This window comes from Eleginops maclovinus, chromosome 6, assembly GCF_036324505.1.
Source record: "Eleginops maclovinus isolate JMC-PN-2008 ecotype Puerto Natales chromosome 6, JC_Emac_rtc_rv5, whole genome shotgun sequence".
Classification (NCBI taxonomy): Eukaryota; Metazoa; Chordata; class Actinopteri; order Perciformes; family Eleginopidae; genus Eleginops; species Eleginops maclovinus.
The window spans coordinates 25112079-25133807 of record NC_086354.1 but is presented as its reverse complement, the minus strand read 5'-3'; the positions used below and the strand labels follow the sequence as shown (position 1 = coordinate 25133807).

Here is a 21729-nt window from a genome sequence, read left to right as displayed (position 1 = left end):
AACAGACTGGTTCCATCATTTATTTTAGAGACCGATCAGAAAGCAGACCTCCTGTAACATTTCCTCTGAACACCAACACACAGCGATGTATATAAATATGTACATATAGTATAATATCGTACATGGAATATACACAGCGGGGTTTGAAATGAATCTGCTCTTCGTACCCTTTTTTTAAAAGCTAGAAAAACACTTTTTCATAACGTCTGTAAAACAGGAATACAAAAACCAATTAGAAGTAAACTCATATTCTGTAGTTTGTGATGTTGTAGTTGTACAGTTCTGAACATTAACTATCAATAAAATAAACAAATACATAAACAACAAATGGAAAATACACAGTAAACAAAACAGTGATGCTTTGATTGGACTCACATTTCTGTCAGTGAGTGATACCCAGGGACATTCTAGGGGCCAAACCCACCTAAAAAGAATTCAAATTTAGACGTGAAAGTGATCCTCTGGACCTCCTTAATAAACGGGGAAGATATCTGGTTTAGAGAAAAGAGCAAAGAGACCAAAACACTGAATCTAAAGCGGTGTTTCTCAGATGATGATGTGCCCCCTGGAGGTTCTTTAAGGTGCTGCAGGAGGTACGCTCAATCATTCAAAAATATGCATTAAGCTTAAATGAATGATACCGTGATACGTTCAGTTTAAATAGAACATGCACAAACCTCTTATTACATGTTCTCCTTTCAATGCAAACGCTCGTCAGGGAGCGGGATGCCAGATTTGATATGAAAATCAAGAAACGCAGTTCAAAAAACAGAGAAAGGAAACAAAAAATACCTGTGTTCCACATTTATAAAAAGCTAAAAACAGAGAAAAGATGGAAAAGATGCCCATAAAAAATATAGCACAAAAGGGTTGAATTTAAATGAGAAACTCTAAATCCTGGAGCTCAGCTGCAGGAACGGCTGTTCTGAAAGCTGAAGTTGCAAAATGTTCAGAGATGTTAAAGTATTTATTCACCAATTATTTTTTAACTTTGAGAAAATAAAATCAGAAGTTAAGGAATGCTCGGTGTTTAAGGTCCAAGTGTCGACAAAAAAAGGCAAATGTGAAGTCATTCTTACTTCCGTCTAAACCCAACATCAGGAGCTCTGCACCACCGTTTTCCAGATCTGTGTGCCTCAAATCCTGGAGAAAACCCTCACTAATGAACCGCTTCCTTTTCCAATATTCAATCAGTGACTGTCCACCATCTTTCTCCCCATTCATATTATTTTTGATCTTTTAAAGAGGTTTTGTTTAACTCTTAAGTTCTGCGACACATTTTCCTTCATTGGTCTGAACTCACGGTGGTTTCATGGACGGACTTCCTGCCAGAACTCAACTCTTTGGGGACTCAAACTACGTCTGCTACTTCAAACTGGATTTATAAACTCGCCAGTTTCCTAATCCCACTTTGAAGGACCTTCCTGCGGGTTTAAATGGCACCTTTAACATATTCAATGTCCTTAAATCAAACAGCAGACTCCTGGGTGACACTTGTTTTTACACCCCTATAATTAAACGTACAAAAACCCACCAGTACAATAACTGTTGTTTATGGCTTACTGTTTCACTTATTCCCCTTAATTAAATGAACACTGTCTTAATGTCTTCTTTAAATAATATTAAAGTCGTCTTTTAGTCCGTTATTTTTCCTTTTCCTGATGTTTTCATTTAAGGATTGTTTCGGCAGTTCTCCATAATTTAATTGACGTTTCTGGAAAGAGGCGCTGTTTCCACGTGGACACTTAAAGCTGAACTGTATTTCTGTTTCTGGTCCAATCATATCTTCAAGTATAGACTCCCATAATTCTCTGCGTGCTAACCAAGCTCTCATGCTAATTGCTAAAGTCAAAGCTACTGTTATTCTACCAAAGAACGAAAGCAAAAGCCCTTCAGTTAAAAACGTTTTCTCACGGCATCAGTTTTTAATATCGTAAATATTTCAGGTTTTTGTCGTGGTATTATCCTTCATGAATTCTTTGTATCGTGATATTGTGCTCTGAGCGCGAACAGGAGCGATTTCATAGCGTGATTTATCCACTGGATACTAACCTGGATCATCAGCGGAAACACTGAGCCTCCAGAGATTTTTAAGAGGACTTTTTCTTTATTTTAATAATGTTTTCTCTGTAGACTTTTTAACCGCTGTGCAAGAACATTAAGAAATATAAAACTTCTTCCTGTGTTTGAACCGGTGCTTCTTCCTACTTCATGTGGAAATACACGCTAAACAAAGCAGACTAGACTAAAGGTCGATGACAACATATAAAAATAACGCACTACACTTCTGACAGACACTTAATACAGTGATGACCTATTTCTGAGCTGGACCCTGAAGGCAGCATCTCCCTGGTCCAATGGAATTCCTCCATGTGATTTTGGATAATTGCAGGAAATAATGTCCGAGTCAAACGTTTGTGATGCTTACAGGTTTAGTGTAGGATGTTGGGCTATAAAGGACCTACAGCACGGTCACATGACTTCACGTCACCACCGCTAAGCTAAAGGAGGCTAATGTTGGGCTATAAAGGACCTACAGCACGGTCACATGACTTCACGTCACCACCGCTAAGCTAAAGGCGGCTAACGTTGAGCGTGATGATGTTTTTCTAAACCACCAGAGGGTTATTTACTGGCAGGTTTTATGTGGTAGAACTAAACCGTAGAATCTCCTCAGCTCGTGTTACCCTCAGACCTTATTTCCGGCTAAAAACCCAAAAAATAAATAAATCAGAAACCCATTGACCTCCAGACCAGGGGACAGGAAGAGATGAAACGAGAGTCATGTCAGGGTCTCGGGGGCTGCTGCGCCTCTCTGGGTTTCAGGGGGAAGCTGGTCTCCGTCAGTACCCCAGGTCCAGCTGGATTTTGTGCTCGAAGATGGCGATGAGCAGCATGATGCAGAAGCCCAGCAGGATGCCGGCGTTCTGCAGCAGGAAGAAGCCGCAGTGGCTGAAGCCGTGATCGCCCGCGTCGTTATGCAACATCTCCGGAACCTGCGGAGGAAAGCAACAGATGCCTCACTGATCTGTGATTGGCTTAAAAACACACAAACATTTACACTGAAAAAAATCATTCACATATACATTTTAGAGCCTTGTATTTTACCTGCGAACCAAATCTACCCACAGGTACAAATAACTTACCTGAACCTTGACTAAATGAAGGTTTTTCACTGAGGATAAGGAGAGAGGTCAGGGAAAGGAGCCGTTATGTTGTCACGTTTTCACTGGAGATGCAGTTTTAAAAAGGGCGCAGTGCACACGTTGGCCACTAGAGGTCAGCCTCGGACAAAAGAAGCGTTCCTGTTTTTTCCAGAAGGCAGCGGGTTGTGACAGCCTGTGAGTGCGTGTGTGTGTGTTTGTGACGAGGCCATCTGTTCCTGAAGGCATCGCTCTCTGAGAGACAGACAGATGCTGCTGACTGCAAACTTTCACTTCTCCAGACGCCCAAAAAAAACCAGTTGGACAGTTTGAGACCAATGCACGGAAGAACAACACATTTAATCAAAAGCCAGACGTCTCATTTAGATACTCTGATGTGTGTCCTGGTTGCTCATGGAGCTGCTGTGATGCAAGTATTATGGGGTTGCTTGTGCTGCTCGGTCCTCGACTCACCATGTCCACCAGCGCCACGTACAGGAAGAGTCCGGCTGTGAGGGCGAAGATCCACATGCACACGTTCTCCGCGAAATGTCCGATCAAAATACCGATCACCACGCCCAGGTACGCCATCATGGCCGACAGCACGTTGTAGAGAATGGCCTGACGCACCGTCATGCCCGCCTTCAGCAGCACCGCAAAGTCCCCTGGGAAACGGAGTCAACAGTGAACCGAGAATCACATGGATAGATGTTGAACAATTCTACTGCAAAGCTTTAAAAAAAACCCTTTGAATTAATCCTGAATACATGTATGAACAATGTCAGATACATATCCAGAAATCATGATAATTATAAAGCATTTCAATGTTTAAAAAAGGTCTCTCTGTGCAGCTGACGGAGGTCTTACCTAACTCGTGAGGCAGCTCGTGGCAGAACACAGCCACAGACGTGCTGAGGCCACTGGACAAACCCTCAGTGAAGGCGGCGCCTGCAGAGACACGGGATACATATACACAATTTACATAATAACCATATATATAATATACTCATCAACGCTTCTGTGCTGCTGACAGAGGGAAACCGTCCAGTAGGGATGCTCATTGGCTTCCCAGAATTAAATGCATTAAACTTCAAAATGTAGAAGGTTTGCACAACGCATTCTGAGCTACGTTGCTATCGCTGGAGTTCAGGATCAGAATTCCCTTATCCCGAGCTAATGTCAGGAAACCTAATTTCCCCGCGGGATAAATAAAGCCTCTGATTCTGAGGATTTCCCGTCCGCACAGTTTAGATTTACCCACGCCCACTTCCGCACTATATCTTTTATATATCAAATATAAATAACCACGCCTTGGCGGGGCGCCTTCTCACCGATGGCGAGGCCGTCACTGAAGTTGTGCAGCCCGTCTCCCATGATGACCATCCAGGCGAGCGCGGCGACGCCGGCCTGCTTGAAGTGCTGCTCGGAGTAGGAGTGGGAGTGGCTGTGCGGGTGGTGGTTCTGGGAGTGGTGGTGGTGCAGGATGTGGTGGTAGTCGTGGTGGTGGTGGTGCTGCCTGTCCGCGTTGCCCACCGTGTCGTGGAAGTGGGAGTGGCATTTGTTCTCGCAGTCCTCCGCCGTGTAGTCGACGGCCTCGGGCGCAGACACGATGGAGACCTCCGGCGCCAGCATCACTTGCTCCTCCTCCGCCTCGCTGCCGCCCTGCAGGCCGAGCGACGGGTCGCCGTACATGGCGGCGCCGTTCGTCTCCACATCTGGAGGAAGACCAAGCAGCTGTTAAAGCAGCCAAGATGCTAAGGGCCAACATCAGGATCTCTTCTACAGCAGGATTGTTCCCCCCTCAGAGGGTTTGGTGGTCCTTCTCACCTTCAGCTGGCTTCAGGTCCTCCAGAGCCGGCTGCTTCTCCGGATCTGCTTTATCGTTCTGATCCCACTTCTTGATCTGACCAGAAACACAAACACCACCATATTAACCCTGATGTTAGCGGGGTCTCCGGAGGAACAGCTCGGTACGCCGCTGAACCCGAAGCAAGATTTAAAAGTCCCTCTCGATTAATTTTTTAATGAAGTAAGAATTTAAGGTTTTAAAAAGCTAAAAAAAGTCCAATCAAATTTCATACAAGTATTCTTGATGACTATAGTGTTTGTTGCATGAAAAGCAATAACAAGAGATTGTAGGAGGATGATTTGAGGTTTTACCCTCCAATAGTTGATATTACATATAGATGACTCACGGCAGACTTTTTAAAGAGCATAATCTGTGTTTTGAATGTTCTGGCTCAGACTTCACGGTTACAGGTGTGAGATTTTAGGAAGAGATAGTACAGGTTCAGAGGTTTCTAATTAAAGGCTGGATAAAGAACCTGAGGGATCCAGCTCTGACCTTCTGCTTCTTGTCCTTGTACATTTTCCCCAGAGTGAGGAAGTGTTCGATCAGGAACATGATGTAGACGCCGCTCAGAGCCGTCAGACCTTTCCACACGCCGTCCAGGTTCTCCTCCTCGTGGTGCTCATGTCCCGCCTCATTTATCCCAGAATCCTCGTGGTGGTGATGGTGGCCGCCCTGAGACTGAAGAAAAGGCAGATGAACACAGACAGAGACGGCTCACAGGGAGACACTAAACAAAAAGGTCCATTTCTCTCAAATGTGCTCGAGAGGATCCATCCCCCTCACAGGGCCGCTCTAAAAGGTGCATTTTCCTGCAGAGATTATTTTAGCTTTTATACATGAAGTACATTTAGCTGATAATACTTTGACGATGATGAGTGGTGCTTTCACTCGAGGGGAGCCTCTGAATACTTCTCCCGGCTCTGAATGGAGAGGATATTTGTACACAAACCAAAACCCCTTCGACCAACAGCGTGCATCAGAGCGGTTTACGAGTGGCGTGGAGACTCACGTGCGGGATGAGGTGCAGGAAGGCGTCGCCGCTCAGCGTCCCAACGGCAAGCGCCACCAGGAAGCTGAGCAGGAACTTGAAGAAGACTCTGTTCATGAGCGGGATGAGGACGACGCCGAGCAGCGACAGCAGGCTGATCACCGTGATGGAGACGAAGCCTCCGACCCACGCTGCAACACGCACACACACACAGTACATCAAGTCTCTCTCTCTAGACACACTATGAATAAAAGGCACAGCGGTAAACACACTAACGGTCCAAACGACGGCTATAAACTCCACATTTCCAGTATAGTAAAACTCTTCTTACCGATTGTGACGTTTTTGACACTTTCCCCGCCGGTGTGGTTGTTCTGCTCTGAGGCGTTCTGGTCCCCGTGGTGAGCGTGTTTATTGTCTACAAATAAGAAAAGACATTTTAAAGAGCGCTTTTCCATTCAGTCACTTTAAAATAGCATATTGGAATTTGGAATATCCCATGAACCAGGGAGATGCTGCCTTCAGGGACCCGCAGCTCTGGACTGGTGTGTTTTAATAACAAGAGGATTAAAGATGTACTTCTGTGCCGGATGCAGGCTCCATCGTCGATCTGGTGGAGCAGGGCGGGGCAGAGATAGCTGAAGTCGGCGATGGTGACGCTTCCCCCTGGAGTCATGCCGTGTGAGGAGAGGATGCTGGAGGCGTTCAGGCACTGCAGGGAACCACAACACTATCATCATTGTGTTCACATCTCCTGCATCTCTACATCTGTAGGTTTTACTCCGGACGAAAGATGCAGAGTCAGCGTTACATGTTTTGCATTCAAGGGCCGAGCCGTCAACTGAAAGGGTCTACGTTATTTTTCAGACGTCATACACCATAATTAAAATCCACTCTGATCCCAGCACCAGCTCCTACCTCCACACTGTCCTCGCTGTGGTTGTGGGGAACCTCCTGGCTTAGGGGGCTGTGGTCCTCAGGGGTCCCGGTGGTCTCCTGGTCTTGGTCCGGTTTCACCATCATCTGTGCACTGAACACCGGAGATGACACGACCTCCACCGCCCGCTTCCTGTCCTGCAGACTGTCCTGATCTTTGGACACCTCCGAGGCCTTTGCAGACTTTTGGGGGTGGGAGTTGTTGTTGTTGTGGTGGTGGTGGTGGTGGTGGTGGTCTTCCTGATGGTGATGGTGGTGGCCCGGTTGCTCGTGATGTTTCACCATAACGGTCCTGTTCCGATCCAAGCCCACGTTCTGCAAGAGGAGCTTCAGCCCAGCTAAAGAGATGCTGCCGTTCTCTCCATATCTGTTTGATCAAGCATCACAACAACAACAACAACAACACAATATTCAGGACTGTAGTAAACATTCAAAACAGGACCCTCAGCTCTACGATGTGTATTCTGTGTCTCACCTGTTGAACAGAGCCTCCAGGTGCTGCCTCTGGCTCTGCTCGGCCCTTAGAGCATCCACCCCAGCAGACAGTGAACGCACTGCAGTATTGCTCTCTGTGGAGCTGCATTCAGGGGCCGCCGTCACAGCGCCGCAAAGACGCACGGCAAGCAGCAACGTCATCAACATCATCATCTCTGCAGGGGATCGAGACCCTCTGCTTCAGAACACAGGGAGGATAGAACTCTTTAAAGTAGAGACACTACATACTGATATACACCTGGACATCAGCAGGAGAGGACTCTTTAAAGTAGAGACTCTACATACTGATATACACCTGAACATCAGCAGGAGAGGACTCTTTAAAGTAGAGACGCTACATACTGATATACACCTGAACATCAGCAGGAGAGGACTCTTTAAAGTAGAGACGCTACATACTGATATACACATGAACATCAGCAGGAGAGGACTCTTTAAAGTAGAGACGCTACATACTGATATACACCTGAACATCAGCAGGAGAGGACTCTTTAAAGTAGAGACTCTACATACTGATATACACCTGAACATCAGCAGGAGAGGACTCTTTAAAGTAGAGACACTACATACTGATATACACCTGAACATCAGCAGGAGAGGACTCTTTAAAGTAGAGACTCTACATACTGATATACACCTGAACATCAGCAGGAGAGGACTCTTTAAAGCTGACACACACACACGCCTCTCACAAGACTAAAATTAGAACCTTTTTCGATGGAGTTTGGTCGTGGTTGCTTAAGGTAAACACTAAACAGTGCTGTGACGAGGTACTCTTGTGCAATCTAAAATAACACCATCTATGGGATGTTTGAATGAACCAATGTGCCTGTCATACTTCATGTTGAGCAATTATCAAAAGTTCCCTAAAGTCATAAAGATGACCGATTAAACAATCCTGCACCCAAAAGTGACAAATCCTTAAAAACAAGAAGCTATACTGACGTAATGTATCCTGAAAATAAGGGCAACACAAAGACTGGGACTTTTTAAGTACAACTAAAATAAGGACAGGTTTATTTGTATAGCACCTTTCAACACAAGCCAACCCCAAGTGTAAACTCAGGGTGTAACATAAACACAGAGCTTATCTTGTGTGTATGAGAGATTTACCTCTTCTTGTTGGTGAACCACACAATAGTGTTGCTTTATCTTTTAGCTCATCAAATAAAGAAGCAGTGTTGAGATGCTATCCTGTCTTTAATGGGAAAATGTATTTATAATTGTAGGTTTTCTGAATACATCCAGTTACTACAGAACGTTTGATATCTATCTTCATTAATCAATCAGCTCTTCTTCATTAGCATCACTAAGTATTACATTACGGTTAAATACAAAAGACTTATGAGAAAACTACAACTTATTTATTTGGGTTTGTTTCATGTTGAGCCGAATTGAAGGACAGCGTTTAACTAATAAACCAATCAGCTCTTCGTTATTAGCATCAATGAATGTTAATCTCAGATGTTTAATATTCAATATATGTTAATGCCGAATTAAAAGGTATATTTCTAACTAAGTCGTTCTCAAATTAAAAACAGTATAGAGATGCTTTCCTCTCTTTAATGGGAACATTTCATTTAAATTGTGGGTTTTCTGAATGGGGTTTTGCGTACAGTTCATACAAATGCATCCAGTTACTACAGAATGAGATCCTAATAAATCAATCAGCTCTTCCTGATTAGCATCACTGATTGTGAATGTTTCATATTAAATAAACAGGATTAGTAGCAGAAACACTATCTCTTCCTCACCTCTCTAATGTGCCTTCTCTGGATTAGCCACAGGGCTAACCGCGTTTATTTCCCGGGAGGATGTTAACGACAGACGGCCTCCGCCAGCTGCTCCACCCGGTACTTCAACAACACATCAGTCCATAAAAGACAACCATAAAACCATAAAAATATGAAACCAATCCTCCTCCTGTTGGAAGCCACGCGTGTCTGTAATCCGATGTAAACAGAAACAGGTTGGATTTATGCTCTCAGCACTACCTCGGTGCCGTGTGCACAAAACCCGGAAACGGATGCCGGGCCCGGTGCGGCCCGGCGCGGCGCCGTGTGCAGAGGACAAGCTGAACCCACTTTTTAACCCAAAAAAAGTTAAAACCGTTAAACATTATAACTCACGGTTGCAAGGTGTTTCCTCTCCCGTGGATCCGGTGCTTCTGGTCCCGGTTACTGGAGCAGGATGAATGGGATGTGTTCAGGGGCTCCAGGAAATCTGAGTGACACAACAGGGGAAATGCAAATGCAGAAATGAGCACGTGGAAAAGCCGCCTCTTCAGGTATGGTTAACCTAGAACACCAACGAGCTGACAGAGTATTTCATCACAAGTATTGTATCTAATATGTGTATTCTAGCTAGAGTATTTACATTTCATCAGAATCAGAAACTGTTTTTGTTGACAAGTAGGTTAACACAAACGATGGATTCCCCCTGGTGTACATATAGGCGATATTTGCGCTGGGGACCACTTTTTAAAAGTTTAATAACCTATACATATTCTGAAAAATACCGTGCACAATGAAATGTAATAAATAAGAACACTGGTTTAGTGTCAACATGTGCAATTTTGACATGTTAGTACACTTTAATAGAAAATGTAACAGCAGCAGGGCGCAGAAACAAGACAAAAGTCAACTAAAAATAAATCCTCCTGACTGTAAAATGACTCAGAAACATGCTTGCCATAATGTTGTTTGACTAGCCTTTAGTAATTGTTGCTTTGATTTCTTGTCAGAGAGCCAGACTGCGTAGTCTACCTGTTAAAAGAGGGTTAAAAAACAATCAAGTTCTCCATTATCGTGAAAGTACGGTGGCCCTGAAGGTCCAAACACACTCCATAACATGTACAAAACACACAAAAACAGCTGATTTATAAATAAACCCCTTGCCCTCTTCACATGACACCTGCATGTCTGTCACATGTTAACAGGTCACATGTCTTCTTCTTCTTCGGTGGGTTTTTTATGGCAGCTGGCATCCAAATTGTTGCATTGCTGCCACCTTCAGGATAATGTAAGTCATCTCTTCATATTCTTTTAATTAGTCCAGTGTCTGATAAATACTTAAAAAACAACACCTTCCCCTCCCACTTGACCCCAAATGTAAAATGCCTTTAACTGCAATCTCTTCTAGACCCAATTCTCTCAATGTCTCTAGTAACTCCTTCCTTTCCCTGCTGTATCTCCTACGATGTATAAGCACATGAGGCACTGTCTCGGGTTGTTGACATTCATCACACATTCCATCTTGATGTTTACCCATGATAAAAAGAGTACTATTCAATAATGTATGACCAATTCTCATTCTAGCAATAGTAACCTGTCCCTTCCTTCTCATCCTCCACAAGGTTTAGTGGCCTCACTCACTCTTCCATTCAATGAGAACAAATGTCTTCCTTTAGTCTCTCTCTCCCATAATTGTTGCCACTGGATCATGATCCCCCTCCACACAAGACATTTCCCCTCAGCCTTAGACAGATGTAATGTTACCTCCACATTATCCTTTTTTACAGCTGCTTTAGCTCATTAATCAGCTTTCTCATTTCCTGAGATTCCAGTATGGGCTGGGACCCACATCAGAGAGATCACCACTCCTCTCACAGCCACATTTCTAATTTCCATCAGGATCTCATATATAAGATCCTGATGGCTCTTCGCTGTCCCTACCCCAATACTAGTGGTGGCTGAAACAGAATCACTACAAATCAATACCTTCTGATTTACAAGATGCTCAGTCCACTGTATTGCCATTAAAATAGCATATAGCTCAATAGTAAACACATGCAGAAAATCTGATGTCCTCGTAGATGACTCTACCTTTAAGCCGCTCCTGTTGCTTCAGTTTCTTGATCTTTTGACCCATCAGTAAAAATTAGTAGATGATGCCCATAATGTTCTCTCACATAACACTGAAACTCAAACACCATATCCGCTTCATTGTTCTTAGTTTTAACTTCAAGTAATCCTACATCCACCTTAGGTACACCCAATTACCAGAGAGGTATCTGAGGCCATAAAACAGCTGGACAAAAGATTTGATTTTTTATTAACAGCTCCTGTGCCACTACCTCCCTGTCCATCCAAAGCTTGACAGCTTTGCTACCCCCCCTCTCCCAGCTTGCTTGAATCGCCACTCTAACTGGATGATCTTCCCTCTGTCCCATCAAATTAACCCAGTAATTAGCCAGTAGCTGCTTTCTCCTTAACCAAAGCGGCATCTCTCCTGCTTCAACTTGCAATGCGCATACTGGGGATGTTCTCACAGCTCCTAAACATATCCTAAGTGCTTTTGTTTGAATTACATCCAACTCAGACAAAACTGACCTAGACGCAGACCCATATACAACACTTCCATACTCCATCCTAGATCTTATCAAATATACATATATTTGCTTTAATGAAGCAGCATTTGCCCCCATTCCATTCCAGATAGGCATCTCATAATATCCAGAACTTTTTTGCACTTGTCTAAAACTTTTGTTACATGGACCCTCCAAATCATTCTTTCATCAAAAAACACCCCAGAAATGTAAAGCTCTTAACCCTCTCCACATTCTTCTCATAGAGCCTCACTTTTATCTCTTCATCTATTTTCTTTCTCGTAAAGAACATAGTTTTAGACTTCTCCATAGAGAACCTAAATCCCCACTTTCCCCCACACCTCCACTTGTGTTATTGATTCCTGCAGTTTCTTCACAATATGCTGAACATTCTTCCCTCTTTTCCATAAACTGCTATCATCTGCAAATAAAGATCTACCAACTCCAGGCTGTACATTTGAACAAATATTCAAAATCAATGGGCTTACCACACTGCCTTGAGGGGTACCACTTTCTACAACAATCCTTTTAGACATTTCTGGGCCCATTTTAACCTGAATACTCCTATTGTTTAAAACATCCAGAACCCAATTAAACATATTTCCTTCAATCCCTAATTAAAAGACCCTCAACCCATAACATATCATACGCTTTCTCAACATCCAAAAGTATTGCCACCACAGTCTCTTTGTTACCCTGAGCCTTCCTCACCTCATCTTCTAAACATATTGTTGAATCTGTAGTGCTTCTCCCTTTCCTAAAACCACTCTGACAACTGGTCACCAATCCCTTTTCTTCCATAAAGTGCATTAACCTCCCATTGACCAACCTTTCCATTAGCTTACCTACATTGGATGTTAATGCTATTGGTCTATAACTTGTTGGCTTGCTTGTATCTTTCCCTGGGGATAGAACTATCATTGCCTCCTTCCACCCTGATGGAATCTTACCCTCTTCCCACACTGTATTATATAGCCCCAACACCCTCTGTGATCCCTCATCACTTAAATGATTTAACATATTATAGCAGATGCCATCCTTCCCAGGAGCTGACTTTTTACATTTAACCAGTGCATTTTTAATTCCCTTATCGTAAATGGGACATCATCCTTACTCTCTGATCTTATTTTCCTTCCAATATCTCCAAATAACCTTTTCGTTTCAGCTCTCCCCATTTTCTCTTCCTCTGACAGATTAGCAGAACTCTGTACCCTACTCATTGAATTCACCATCATTTCCGCCTTTTCTGAGTTGGTAATAGCCGCCTGCTCCCCATCAGACAAAATTGGATAATTCCATTCTCTTCTATTTCCCTCCATGTTCTTAATCCTTCTCCACACCTCATCTATAGTAGTCGTACTTCCAATTGAGCTACAATACTCCCTCCAGGATTCCTTTTAGTTTGTCTTATAGTCCTCCTCACTACTGCCTGTGATTGTTTATATTCAATCAAGTGTTGAAAATGATGAGTATTTTTGAGTATTCTGAATGCTCTGTTTCTGTTTTTAACTGCCTTTTCACACTTATCATTCCACCATGGCACTACCTTCCTTCCAAGTTTTCAGGTCACATGTCCTCAGCTAATCCTCAGCTGCCTTCAAAGACCACCAGAAAAACATTCCTCAGTTTCTCTAGTTTTGATCAGCTTTAAGACACGGAAGAAACCAAAGCAGGAAAAGGTACCGTCTCTCTGATGTGAGGTGTTGATACGGCGGCTCTGAAGGTCAAAACATTCATATTGATAACAACCATCAAACAGTAAATACAGAAAAGGGGAGATACTCACTGCCTCTCTGTGTTTCCATACGAGGTGTTCTGGCTCAGTATATCTTGTTCTGCAGACACATGTGAACAGCTGAGATAAAAGCACACTGAGAAAGTAGATTACCTGATGTGGCACCTGCACAGCAAACACAGGTTCTGTTGGTTCTTCCAAAGATTAAGCTGAAGAGGAGGGGCAGGCACTGCAGGGGAATATTTACCTAACAGATAATAAAAGCTTAAAATATTCCCCAAAGAAAGACATGGAAAAAAGGGTTCAGTGACTTGGGAAAAATACGACATTAAATATCTGGAAAAGAGCATGTACTATTTCAAAGTAAGGTTTCAGTATTTCAAATAGAAAGTTGATAAAATACAAATGAAACAAAATAAAGGAATTATTTTGAGGAAAGAGAATAACAATTCCACAAAGTGAATTCAGTAAAATCATTTCAGAGACACTTTTTTAAAATAAATTTGAAATAGATTTAAATGAATATAAGACAAATGTTTGAAGGTGAAACCTGTCGTCATTGATACTGTCAGAGTATTTAAAGGTGATTTTAGAGAGGAAAAACCCTTCTGAGGTTATGTTTGAAAAGTTCAAAGGTAGTAAACGTTCATTTGGGCGGATTAATGAAATATTTCAGTTTCATATCTTCAATGTGTTTTACATCAGGACCCTGAAGGCGCCCCCTGTCTTTGTTCCCAGAGCGGCCTCTCATTAGGTCAACAGGACTCTACCCCAAATATTTAGAAACAGCTGAGAAATCCTCGCCTCACCCGAAACACCAACAGGGAGGGAACTCACACACACACACACACACACACACACACACACACACACACACACACACACACACACACACACACACACACACACACACACACACACACACACACATCCTGACCCTGGTTCAGTAGGAGTTGAATGACCATCTTTGAAAGTGTGTGTTAGATTTCTACACGGTAATGACAGATAAATAAAGAGCAGTACTCACTGAGTCACTTCTCCAGGAGAATGACAGCCTCAAGTCTCTGAGGGACAGAATCTCCGTACATGTATTCTGATCTTGTTTGTTAGTAATAATCTTTTTAAATCCCCTTTGATTGTTTGGAGAGTCAGCCGTGCTGAGCTCTGAGAACGATCTGGTGTTTCCTGAGGACTGCAGGGGGCTCAGGAGTTGGACTCTGGTTTCTGTCTGTGGATGAAATGCAGACTTCCCTCTGATCCTGGAAGTGTGTTTTTGTTAAGTTGAAATAACAGAGAGGAAACTGAAGCTCAGTGTGGAACAAACTGCCTATCCCATAATACGCCCAAAAACCCTTTTACAAAAACCTCTTAAACACAAAGAATATTTCAATAGTTCAAAAGGGACCAACAGGATAGCAATGAAATCAATTATTTAGATGTCATGACATATTTTATACCCTATATCATCATTGCAATATTTACCTTCATCATTATAATCTTTTTTTAATTACATCTAATTTACAGAAGTGTATTGTATTTATTCATCATCATTGAAAAATGTAATTATTTTTAATTTCATTTGTATAATCTTAATTATCTTAATTTATTACATTTTCAATGTTCATCATTATGTATTTTATTTCAATTGCATTTAAATGTTATTATATTGATCACTAGTGGTGTTTAAATGTATTTATATTATATTTTATTTCTTTTTTAAGTTTGTTTGGGAAATATTTGTATTCTATAATTATTGAATTGGAATGATTCCTTTATTCCATTGATGGACCTGTTGTGCTTGATCTACTCCGAGTGTCCACTAGAGGGCGACGTTTCACCACAGAAATATAAACTGAGACACAAAGTGGATTCAAATAAATCCCAAAATAGATTGGATGAGATTCATTTTTAAAAGTCGACATTAGAAAAAAAATACAGAAATTTGAAGAAAAAAAAACTGATGATTTAGAAAAAATAATCAGAATTTCAAATTTTAAGTTTGAAAAGAAAATCAAAAGGAAAAAAGATTGGGAAACAAAAAGCATGATGATGAGGGCCACATGCAGGAGGAGTTATGAGAAAATAGTGGGACATTTTTAGAAGTCTGAATTTAGAAAAAAATTGGAAGTTTGAAAAGAAAATCAAAAGGAACAAGGGAGACAAAACGTGTGAATTTTCAAAAGAAGATGATTGGGGCCCTGCAGAGGCTAAGGCATCGCTTTGAACCTCCGAGGATCCGCTGTCTTGGCGTAGTTGACGCACACAAAGTTTGCCAGGTGAATAAAAGTGCGATTCAAAGTTAAATTTACTGGTGTCCATTTAACTTAACATTACAGTTCACACAATACCTTTAGCAAGCGTTTGTAATCCTGCGTGTGAACCTGTGTTCCCTGTATACCCACAGTGTTAATTGGTTAATTGAATAGTGGGACATTTCTAAAAGTCGAAATTTAGAAAAAAATCTGAAATTTTTAGGAAAAAGTGATAACAGTGATAATAGACGGAATGAATGAAAGTGAAATCACCACAACAAGATGTTAAACAAACCAAGGAAATAAACTATTATTACAAATATGAATACGTGTTTTAATTTAAACTATTACAATAAATGATTTAAAGTTAATCTCAACAAAAACGATCAAATTAATACCAAATAAAAGTAGAATGTGCACATTGTACTTCACATGCATGAGCATAAATAACACCGGTGACTCTATTTTAGATGAAAACTAACAAAGATCAAACTAATATCAAATACAACAAACATTAGAATTTAAAGCAAACATTTGCAGTTTGTAATATATGACAGTAAATATGCAAAATGGTTTAATATAATATATGAGTTAATATTAATGCAGAAAATGGATTATTTTGCAGAATAAAATATGATAAATTTAGTAAACAATAAAAAGAATCCCAATAATATAAATCAGTTTTTAAATAAAAAATAAATAAAATCAAATTAATTTAAAATAATATGAAAAGAATTTAAAGTGCAAATGTTCACATCAAATATGACATACAGTAAACATGTGTACATAGTTTATTGAGTATTTTCCTAAATGTGCAGTACTCTAATACTCCTGAGTTATGTGAGTATTGAATATTAATCTGTGGATTGTTATTCAGTGTTTCCTGTGCAGGGTTTTTTCACACTGAGCAGAACTGCAGTCATTTTGCACGAGACGCTTTTAGCTGAAACTGTCCGCCAACGCATGTTAGGTTAAAAATCTAATACATTTTTCTGCCCGTGTTCTCAAGAAATGCACTCAATATGTAAACGAGGCAGAAACAATTACTCAAGTCAGTGAATCAGAAGGAGAGAGGAGTGTATTCAGGCGTGTTCGGTTCGTGGAAAGATGTTAAACATACACTGCTGATAATTACGACCCAAAACAATCACACAAAGGCAGCTCTGTGGAGACTCACTTATTCTATTTCAACGGTTAGAAGCCATACACTTCCTTTCATTTGCAGATGTGAGGGAAAACACTGAGGCATATTTCTGCCACTGAGATGAACAGATCGAGGATCCTGAAACTCTAAACTTTAAAGAGTCCTCTCCTGCTGATGTTCAGGTGTATATCAGTATGCCTGCTGATGTTCAGGTGTATATCAGTATGTAGAGTCTCTACTTTAAAGAGTCCTCTCCTGCTGATGTTCAGGTGTATATCAGTATGTAGAGTCTCTACTTTAAAGAGTCCTCTCCTGCTGATGTTCAGGTGTATATCAGTATGTAGTGTCTCTACTTTAAAGAGTCCTCTCCTGCTGATGTTCAGGTGTATATCAGTATGTAGTCTCTACTTTAAAGAGTCCTCTCCTGCTGATGTTCAGGTGTATATCAGTATGTAGTGTCTCTACTTTAAAGAGTCCTCTCCTGCTGATGTTCAGGTGTATATCAGTATGTAGAGTCTCTACTTTAAAGAGTCCTCTCCTGCTGATGTTCAGGTGTATATCAGTATGTAGAGTCTCTACTTTAAAGAGTCCTCTCCTGCTGATGTTCAGGTGTATATCAGTATGTAGTGTCTCTACTTTAAAGAGTCCTCTCCTGCTGATGTTCAGGTGTATATCAGTATGTAGAGTCTCTACTTTAAAGAGTCCTCTCCTGCTGATGTTCAGGTGTATATCAGTATGTAGCGTCTCTACTTTAAAGAGTCCTCTCCTGCTGATGTTCAGGTGTATATCAGTATGTAGTGTCTCTACTTTAAAGAGTCCTCTCCTGCTGATGTTCAGGTGTATATCAGTATGTAGTGTCTCTACTTTAAAGAGTCCTCTCCTGCTGATGTTCAGGTGTATATCAGTATGTAGAGTCTCTACTTTAAAGAGTCCTCTCCTGCTGATGTTCAGGTGTATATCAGTATGTAGTGTCTCTACTTTAAAGAGTCCTCTCCTGCTGATGTTCAGGTGTATTTCAGTATGTAGTGTCTCTACTTTAAAGAGTCCTCTCCTGCTGATGTTCAGGTGTATATCAGTATGTAGTCTCTACTTTAAAGAGTCCTCTCCTGCTGATGTTCAGGTGTATATCAGTATGTAGCGTCTCTACTTTAAAGAGTCCTCTCCTGCTGATGTTCAGGTGTATATCAGTATGTAGAGTCTCTACTTTAAAGAGTCCTCTCCTGCTGATGTTCAGGTGTATATCAGTATGTAGTCTCTACTTTAAAGAGTCCTCTCCTGCTGATGTTCAGGTGTATATCAGTATGTAGTGTCTCTACTTTAAAGAGTCCTGTCCTGCTGATGTTCAGGTGTATATCAGTATGTAGTGTCTCTACTTTAAAGAGTCCTCTCCCGCTGAATTATGGTTGTTTTTTTCAGTTTTGAGAAATTTACATTTTTTTCTGAAATATTTGATATTTTCAGCAAAAAGTCAGAATTCTGTGATTTTGTGAAAAAGTCTGATTTTTAGATTTTCGTTTTGCCTGCTTCGTTCTTTTATGAGTTTTAGGTCCAGAGCTGCAGTGTTTGGTCCATCTGTGTTTTTGCTGGCCCATGTCTTCTTCTCTGCCTCATGATTACAACGTCTGGTTTCTCAAAGGTCAGCACTGCATTGCCTCGTGAGCATGCCTCCTCAATACGAGGAGCTTTAGGTCGCTCTGTGATCCCAGGATAAATGCATGGTCAGCAGCAGGAGAGCTTATCAATAACTGCAGGTATCGAAGGATTAAACCTGGAGCTCTTCTTCATTAACTGAAACCTCTGAGCGCTGATCAATGAGGCCAAGCTGCGCGGACAGAGCAGTGCCTGCTGGGAAACCGTGTGGTGCGTTTGAGGAGAAAAGACCCATTTATTATGTCAGACTGAAGAGAGGAGGCGTCCTTAAAATAAAACATGAACATTACCCCGTCAATCGCACACTGGATGGATGCTGGGAAGTAAAGGTGTGTTGTAATGAAGTACCAACATGAAGTCTCTCCATAAGTCATGTGAAGCACTTTCTATTTGACAAATAAAGTATTTAATTGCAGATTGGAAAAATGTTTTTGTGAGGCTCCAATACGTCTGGGTTTAATAAAGCAGAACAACATGGCTGCCTCCTTCCAGCTAAAATCTGTTGTAATTAAAACCAAACGTAATGGATGTAAACTCTCAGCCGTGCGTCGTCTTCCAGGAGCTTCGTTCAACATCTGCATGTTCTGCTGACAGGAATCCGTCTCATTACAGACTTTAATTTGTACATCCTCACGTCCTGTAATTAGATCCCTGGATGAAATCAGGGGTGGAGTAATACTCCCCATCCCGCCCTGACTCCTCTTGATTACATTTTTTCTTGTAGATGAGATTCCTTTGTGATCGGACAGGATATCTGGAGACGGAATGAGGGTTTTCTTTTGAAGCGATTCATGCTTTCAGTTTACAATCAGCTCTGCGCCGCGCTGACAGACTGAGGCTCTGATGGGAGTCAGAGGAGAACCTGAACTGTCGTAGAATCCAGAGACAGAAGCAGGAGGGACGTCAGGTTTTGTGGTATTTGACATCCAACCCTCCTGATTCATTCTGCTGTAGGAGTTTTGAAACGCTTGTTAACTCGTTATATGACCTTTTCCTGTTTCTATTGACCATGTGTTGGTCTCTCCTAAAGGGGATGCAAAGACCCAGGAAATGATGTTCCTGTCAATAAAACTGCTTCATGAATGATGCTTTTTTAAAGGTTTAAGCGCATCACCTGACGCTTTATAAAAGTCCTTCTACGTTCATGCAGAGCCAAATGTGGGTTTGGAACGGGTCGAGCCATAGGCCTGAGTTTGGTGCCCCGTGTGAGACCAGAATTCTATGTTGTTTGCGTTTTACATCCGTGGGTTTAATAATGCTAAAAAATGAAGACATGGAAGAACAGGATTTTAGTGTTTATGGATTCTTTTTTTTCCAATTCACAACATGAACCACATTTATAAACCTACACCCGTTAAGTTTTACGGAAGATCTTTGTTTTTGTGAGTTTTAGCTCTCTGTTTATCTGGCTTCTCACATCTTAAAGATTCTGGGTCACAGGTAAATGTGCTTGAGTAAGAAACGTACATGCAAACACCCCCAGTTTTCCCGGTCAATAAATGGAAGTAGGAACAAAGAAAAGAGGAACGCAACATGACCAGAGACGTGACTACAGAGACATGAACCCAAACAAAAAGCCCTCAAAGAGACGAAACAACCACAGATGTCTTCATCCAGACGTTTCATTGTGCTCTCATACTTTCACAAGTCTGAATCCAGTGAAATATGAAACCAGGGTCAGGACCGCGGCCGGTGGAAGTCTCCTTGGACTCCTCACTAATGGAAGTGCTGTTTTTTGTTTAGCAAGAAAAAGGCTTTTGTCTTAGTTCCTCACTAAGCTTCATCTGCTTTGCTCTCCTGTTTGGGGTTTTAACCGCCGGTCACTGGCAGATTACTCCCCCGGCCATATGTCTGCAGGACAGAGCTACAGATTACTCTGCACCTCATATTCCCCAACCCCGTTATTCTCCCGAGTCCCTTCCAGGAGCTCTCCTGAAAACAATCACTTAATCTGGTACTAATTAAAAGGGAAACAGGGTTCAAAATCTGAGCACACGTATAAGAAGAGTAACGTTTGCAATTTACTTAATGAATGTTTCTTCCTTGTTCTTCAGTTTAAGAAAGGAGATACCCTGAAACTAAAAGGACCTCATCCTTCGCCTCCATGACATTTCAGACGGACATATTCTTCTTTGCGCACACAGCTGGGACCGGAGCGCTGGCTGACCTTCAGGATCAGAAAGCTGTCTCTGTCTCTGTTGGTGGAACCTGAAATGTTTTCTGGTCTTATTTGAACAAAGTGATCACATGACTCCTTCTGATATCACTGCAGATGAGCTGTAAGCTAGCTAGCTAATGTAGTTAACCTTCAGATATACTGACCAACACTTCCAGTTAATGATCCAGCATCCTCTAAAACCCGAAATTGTGCCCATATTTCTATAAAATCAGCCAACAGAGAGGACTCTTTCTGGTTAAAACTGCCATTTGTGAGCCTGGGAATGTCAGAAATGCATTCCTCATCCTCAATAACCCGCAGACACTCTAAAGTTGTCCAAATTCACCAAACCTTTTTTTAAGCATATAGGCGAGAATGATAATCAATGCTAATAAAGCAACTTAATCGTGCAAATTGCCCACCATACGCAAGTTATCAACCTGGCAGTTTCTATGTGCTGGAGACCCCATCATCATTTCCAGGACTCTGAGCTGCAGACTGACCAGTAGCTGTCCCCATCATACAGCCCGTTGGTCAGTGATATAACTGGGAGTGATGTGGGGGGCAAAGAGAGGGATGGTAAATGAGAAACACCAATTCAATTAAGTCTCCTGATGGTTATCTCTAATTGGCTTACAGCGTTTGTGTTGTGGATCGCAGACACTGACAGTCTGTCGTCTCCCGGCCAGCAGAGACGATGTTCCTCTAAGAACTGGACAAATAAATGCCTTTAATTTCACATTAAAACAAAAGTACTTATCGTTCAAAAGTAAGAGGATTTTTTCTCAAAACCGCTTCCTGTGTGACGGCGGAACAGCCAACATTTTAATTCCATTATTTATATACATATTTATATCTAAAGAAAAATCACTTTGACGTTGCGCTGCTTTAAAATGCGACTTGAATAAAATACCTGAAGGATTAACCGTGCAAATGAACAAGTCTCCATCACTTCCTGCTAAGTGAGAGATGGGGGAAATCATTAGAACCCCGTTACAGTTTTCATCACAATAATCTTTCTGTAAGTTCAATTAATAAAACGTTCACTG

The 21729-nt window shown here is 41.6% G+C and overlaps 1 protein-coding gene and 1 long non-coding RNA gene across 7 annotated transcripts; one reads left to right on the top strand and one right to left on the bottom strand.

Moving 5' to 3' along the window:
• Positions 1–13683, bottom strand: slc39a6 (solute carrier family 39 member 6). 6 transcript variants are annotated; one of them, XM_063885468.1, is made up of 13 exons: positions 13528–13683; positions 9544–9637; positions 7395–7592; positions 6902–7286; positions 6563–6695; positions 6315–6401; positions 6005–6174; positions 5488–5673; positions 4971–5046; positions 4475–4858; positions 4011–4091; positions 3618–3808; positions 1–2996 (listed from the first exon to the last, which is right to left on the bottom strand). In XM_063885468.1, the coding sequence occupies exons 1-13, from the start codon at positions 13544–13546 to the stop codon at positions 2844–2846; spliced, it is 2157 nt and encodes a 718-aa protein (XP_063741538.1). In that variant the 5' UTR covers positions 13547–13683; the 3' UTR covers positions 1–2843. The 6 variants fall into 6 exon arrangements, with proteins under 6 accessions (XP_063741538.1, XP_063741539.1, XP_063741542.1 ...); XM_063885469.1 differs by having other exon boundaries at positions 7395–7589; XM_063885472.1 differs by lacking the exon at positions 13528–13683 and adding an exon at positions 10180–10336.
• Positions 9491–21400, top strand: LOC134865767 (uncharacterized). The gene is made up of 3 exons (XR_010165995.1): positions 9491–9701; positions 10353–10435; positions 20577–21400. It is a non-coding gene; the product is annotated as an uncharacterized LOC134865767 (long non-coding RNA).
• Positions 21401–21729: the final 329 nt, after the last annotated feature.